We start from the raw sequence: 6,000 nt of genomic DNA on the forward strand, positions 1-6,000 counted from the left end.
TCGTGCTTCACCTTGTATTGTCAAAGTATTTCATGTGCGTCTTCTCTTTTCAGTGATTTCAAATTTGTCGAGTTTTGATGTTTGTGCTTTGTGGTTCTAACTTCCGTGTTTTGCTTGCCTCAGCTCTGGACTGACCTACACAGGCACAAGTTCACACCACTAATATTGCATGTTTAGTAGACACAAAATGAGTCAAGTGCAATAATCTGAGAGCAGTGTTTTTATGAGGGAAGGCATTTTGCTTCTGTACACTTAAGGGGTTCAAGAATTTTGTGCTGAATTATTTTTACTAATTTTTAAAATGAATGACTGCCGTGCAATTGCTGTCCAAGATTTGTCAAGGGAAGTTTTACACATAATATTTAAAGATAAGTCAGATTGTCATGTTACTGTGGCAGATTTTTCTGAGTGCTTTTTTATTTATTCCTTTTTTGAGCTTTCTTTGTAGAGTTTTTTTTTTATTTCCTTAGATCTGTACATAGACAGAGTAGATCTTTAGGCCAGAGTAGACTCTCACACTTATTCAAACTCTCTGAGACAACACACAGACATGAATTGTTTCTCTTCATCATGGTCCACCTTTCGTCTCTCCTCTCATGATCCTCAACTTCCAATTTGACAGGTCAGCGGTGGAAGTCTTATTTCTGCACATATATTTCATCCAATAATTTGTCTTTTTCTGACATATGAACGCATACATTATTTAGGCATGCTGCTATACTCAAGATATAGGTAGAGTATATGTAAGAGGTGTTTCTTTGACAAAATATTCACTAGATGCTCACATTTTCATGAAAATAACAAGACAATTTTCCTGAAAACCAAAGTTGTTGAAATGCAGAAGCTCCAGAGAAATGCTCCTAACTTTATTTCTTTCTCCTAGCGACCTCTCACAGTGAGAGCAATGGGAGCTTGCCTGGGGGTGACCGCCACTCCCAGAGTGTGCCCAGCAGTCCCAGGAGTGTTTCCAGACCATATTCCGAGGTGGTGGGCTCCGCAGAAAGTCTAGTTGGTCGGGTGAGTCACTCATTTTCACTTTATCAATGCCGTAAACATAAGAGAATGTGCACATTAACACATTGTCTTCAGGTAAGACACTCAAAGGAGAATCTGAGGCTTTTGAATTTCATCACTGGGGTGCTGTACAAATCTCTTTATAAATGGTGGTGTTGCAGGTGTTGGCTGACCAAGGTTTGGGGAAATACTGTGATCCTGACTTTGTACGCACAACTTCGAGGGAGATAGCAGAGGCCTTAGAGATGACCTCTGAGGAGATGGACCGTGCAGCCCACAATATCCTGTCGGCCTCCCAGCAGGAACTGACCTCTGAGGAGGCCTCCTCTGATCGCCCTCTGAGGGAGAGAGGCTCCCGGGGGCCTGTCAGACGTCAGAACCAAGATTCCTCATATGACCATCAATCACCCTTATAGAAGTAATGTGTGCATTAGCATCCTGATCTGTTATATGGTGGTTCATCTGTGTGTTCAATCATTCTCTTCCAGCCTTTTTTAATATATATACATATATACATATATATATATTAATGCCCTGTGGCACTGCCTGGAGGCCTCGTGAAGAAGCCTCCCAGTGGGCAGTGCCATGAGGGGCAAGAGTCGTGCTGCAGCAGAGGACCTCCCCGCCACACCCACCCCAAGGCCACCTCTGCTCCGGGAGGCACCACTCTGGGCTCACCAGCAAAATAAGGCTTGCTAAAGTTGTTTGTTGGAAGGCAAGAGGATAAGAGGAGGCCATGTGTTGTCAAACATGACATTGTCAAGGTGACTTCCTTTCCTTCTCAGAGGGAAAACTTCAAAACTGTGGAAGCCTCACAAACACTGCTGAACTGTTAACTACAGCCTCCGACAGTCGGCTGAATGTACAACCTTGCCATGCTAGCATGCAGTTGGATGAGCTCACATGTGTGGGACAACAGAGAATAATTAAAATCTGGTTTTGTTGGTTCCTTAGTCTGGTTTAAAAAGATTCACATGTAGCTTTTGGGAGATCTAATGAGTCTGGAGTTCCCTCAAGTATTGCACATGAGGGAAGTCACTGGACACGTGGCTCCTGGCCAGCAGGACGCAGGCTCTGAGCACACTCGGGCGCCACACACATGCACGCACGCACGCACAGGTCATATTCCCTCATAATCCTCAGGCTATGAGAACCAGCACGTGGATAAAACCATTGCTGTATAACCTCTACACATTTGAGTAGGGGTTAACTTATTAACCCAAAGTGCCTCTCTCAATTGTGATAACCTGTTGTTATTTCCTCTCAAGTTTCAATGAAAGGTACAGAAGTCATGTTGCGTCATCCATAATTATTGTATCTCTAGCTTTCCTTTTCTCTTAGGGATTACAACTTTTCCATGATTTTTTAGTTGTTTCCTGAGTTATATCCTGAGCCAGCCGGCTGGAAGCTGGTGTTTGGCCTGCATAATTTTCAAATGTGGGTCTTTGTTACTGTATTGTTGTAGCAGAGTAGCGATATCATCCTGTGATCCTAGAAACACGCGTGAATACTTTTTATCAGAACAAAACACACTACTTAGCCCAGTTACTAAGGTTTATGCCATTGTAAAGTAAATTGATAAAAGTTTTCAGTTAAAAATTTGAAGTTCAATCAGTTTAACCAAAAGAGCAAACAAAAGATCATGCAGGAGGAGCACAACAGACTAGGGCTTGTGATAAGAGTTTTCTCCCTAAGTAAGTAGTATGTCACTTGTACTGGGAATGAAGTGTATGAGCCAGGGAAGCTCAGAAGAAGCAGAACTCTATCAGGACATTGAGACCAACCTTCAGCATAATGTTGTGCCCCCTGTGACCGGGCTCAGTGGTGTGTGGAGAGGGCGGTGTCTCCAGTTTTGTTTACCTCTGGGAGGCCGAGTGAGGCTGGATGGGTTTTGCACCCGCTGTTGTCTGATTGGTATTCATATTTGGAAAAGCAAGATATGGAATCTTGTTTTTTAATTTTACATTTGTTATGATGTATAAATTCCTTTTAGATGACTCCGTAGGACTGTTAGTTTTATTAAAAGAATATAAAGTTCGTTGTAATGTTCATAGACATATTTTTTACCTCAGTGTTGGAGATTTTGGAAAATAAGGGAGAGAAGCTAAATTATTCTATTGATCATTAATCCTAAGAAACTTAAATATGATATGTTTGAACTTTTTTCTTCTGTGGCTCTTACAAAATTGATATACAATAATTTTCTTGTCTCTTACACTTGAGAACTGGCATGTGTACTATTGCTATAGAACACTTGGTAAAGGCATGCACTAATCAATTGAGAATAAATTCAAGGCAATTTGAATCTTATCAGTTTAATTTTTCTCCCCCATATATTTCAAATTCTCTGTGTTAGTGGTTGGGACGTGGTGGTGGCGGTGTGGCATTGGCCTCATGTGCCCCCACCCCTCCTTCAACCATCTGTTTTGTGTCCCAGAAGAGGATCAGAAACACCCCAGTAAGTCTCTTCACAGGCAGCAGGTGAAGCAAGTCCTCTCGTCTGGAGAACCTTTTAGATGGAAGTTGAAAAGTGAGATTTTACCGACAATATTTATCGATGATATTGCAGATGCATTTTTATCATGATTATAGTTAGCTTATATTCATTATGTTACTTTAATTTCCTTTGGTAATTCATTAGCTTGTAAAACAACTTAGGTTAACAAATACATCTTCCAAGGTCTCTGGTGCTTCATGACTTACTCGCATTCTGTTCCCACATAAATAATGACCAAGCAACCTTTGCTGTTGACAGTTAAATATCAGATAACTTTTGACAGGCCATTCTGGGATACAGTTGTGTTATAAAATTATATAAAAATATGTAACCTTTCATGTTGACTACTTTGTTGAGCTGTGTTGGGCAGGGAGAGAGGTGGGCCAGCACCAGGCTTGGCCCCCTCTTATCCCCCTGATGCTGAAAGATATATAGAGTCACATTACCCAAGCTTGCTATGGCATATTATAAGATATTTTACATTTCTAATTAATAAAGCTAGAATTTATAAATCTGTACAAAAACTCCTCAGACTGTATATATCTTTAGCATTCCCATAGGTCTTACGTTCCTTTATCACCACAAACTGTAAAAAGGATTCACTTGCTCCCCTCGTGTGAGTGCAGGAGAGGCTGGTTTGGCAGAAGCTTATGAATGGATCACTCACCCTACAGACACTTCAGGTGGGGGAGTTTCCTCTCAACGTCGATGTCTGAAGTGCTTTATCGAGTTTTGTTACAAGAGAAGCATCACCTCACACACCACATCAGGCAACCCAGAGATGCATCAAACAGGTGTTCTTCATGTTCTGCACAAACAGACGCACGCTCCACCACCGTCAGTACCTGCCTCGGAACGATCCCGATGTTTTTTCTGGCATTTTTGACTAAAGTCTGCCGCCAAAAGTATTAAGTAAGGAAGTTCCCACTTTAGGGACTCGGCACGACACCTGTGATGCATCCGAGTTGCTCCTCTCGGCAGAAGGGTTATGAGGCCCTTTTGTCGCTTTTTTATGCCACCACGAACTGTTTTGAGTTTTGACAACAACATCGGCTCACCTCCACCTGGAGTTCCGTGGACTCTGTCGTACAGCTATTGCAATTTGTTTATAGATTGACTGGTGAACAAGAGTGAACCACCAGCTCTGTACAGTGACAACAGGCAAGGCCATTTAGTGACCCAACTTGCAGAGTGGCCACATTTTTTACAGTAGTTTTTATATGAGGTCAGTATTAGATGTGGAAAATAATAATCTTTTTTTCTTTTTTTCCTACCAAGGAGTAAGTAGCACAATGTAAACCTTTACATATAAAAAGTGACAATATGTCTTACTGCACAAACATTGTTATTGTGGAAATATTTGTATGTATCTCAAGGTGAATTGTAGTCACCACAGGATAGTGGGGACTTATTTTCTACATAATTTTACTACTTCATCTACTTGTAATTAAAACACATATACTGGGAGAAAAACAATGCTGTTGTGAGTTGCCATCCCCCAATGGTGGAGGCGGCAGCTCAGCAGTGACCTTTTGTAATAATGAATTTCTCTGAGAGCGACTGTGTGCTCCCCACCCACCCTGCCGCTGGGAGCACCCAAGTACCCGACATGTGTTGGCAAAGACCTTTATGGTTTATTTCCCAGCAAACTTTATCTCCATTTGCAGGCGCTCTGTCGACTTTTTAATATGTACTGTGTATCATTTGTTGAATATTCGTAAAGAAGCTCAACTTGCAGAGCGCTGAATGCCGCCGGACTGCGGCTCCCTCGATCTGCTTCCACGTTCTTCCCTTGAAGTTCTTGATCATTATTTCACCCACCTGAGACACTGTTCCCTTACTTTACCAATACACTTTTCAATTCTCACTCTCATCCAAAAGATAACTTTGTTTTGCTTGTTATGTGTATGTTTGATCCAGAACTGTGTGGGAGGAACAATCACAAGTTTACATTTGCCAATTCTCGTCATAATTTATACAGTGTTGTAGCAGTTCTCATTTGGAATAAAAGCCTAACCTTGTAATAATGCTTGTTTTTGCTGTTTCCTTCTGGGATGGAGGAGAGATGGACACATGAAAGTAGTAAAGGTGATTTTTTTTTTTTTTTATTACAATAGCTGAATATTACACAGGTATCTTTATTCTGTCTAAAGAGGAGAGTACAAGATTTTGTCACCCTTATTCTGTTTCTAGTTAATCTGGTGATTGAGAGGAAAGAGGCTGGGAGGTAGAGATAGAAATTTTAGTGGAAATACACGTCAGGATTTTATTGACAGTAAAAAAAAAAAAAGTCAATAAGAGGTTTTATGATGTTAGATTAATAATAGCAGTAATAGTAATAGCAGTAGTTCATTGATTAGAAAATGCAAATTCATCTATATAGCAAGCCAACAGACAAAATGTATATAGTTACAAACAAAATTAATCTTGGTTTACTTATATCTTTCTTTGTTAGCCACTAGGGAACCTTCAGTCAATATTTGTGGCCA

At 40.8% G+C, this 6,000-nt stretch overlaps 1 protein-coding gene across 50 annotated transcripts in view; it reads left to right on the top strand.

Annotated features, from left to right (window-relative positions):
- Window positions 1–5,538, top strand: part of LOC123503122 (muscle calcium channel subunit alpha-1-like) — a 230,015-nt gene extending 224,477 nt beyond the window's left edge. For all 50 annotated transcript variants that reach the window (XM_045252615.1, XM_045252618.1, XM_045252580.1 and 47 more), the window contains 2 exons: window positions 884–1,017; window positions 1,176–5,538. In XM_045252615.1, coding sequence (XP_045108550.1) covers window positions 884–1,017; window positions 1,176–1,430 — 389 coding nt within the window. In that variant the 3' untranslated portion in view covers window positions 1,431–5,538. The remainder of the gene's footprint in view (window positions 1–883; window positions 1,018–1,175) is intronic.
- Window positions 5,539–6,000: the final 462 nt, after the last annotated feature.

This window comes from Portunus trituberculatus, chromosome 13 (genome assembly GCF_017591435.1).
Source record: "Portunus trituberculatus isolate SZX2019 chromosome 13, ASM1759143v1, whole genome shotgun sequence".
NCBI classification, from domain to species: Eukaryota; Metazoa; Arthropoda; class Malacostraca; order Decapoda; family Portunidae; genus Portunus; species Portunus trituberculatus.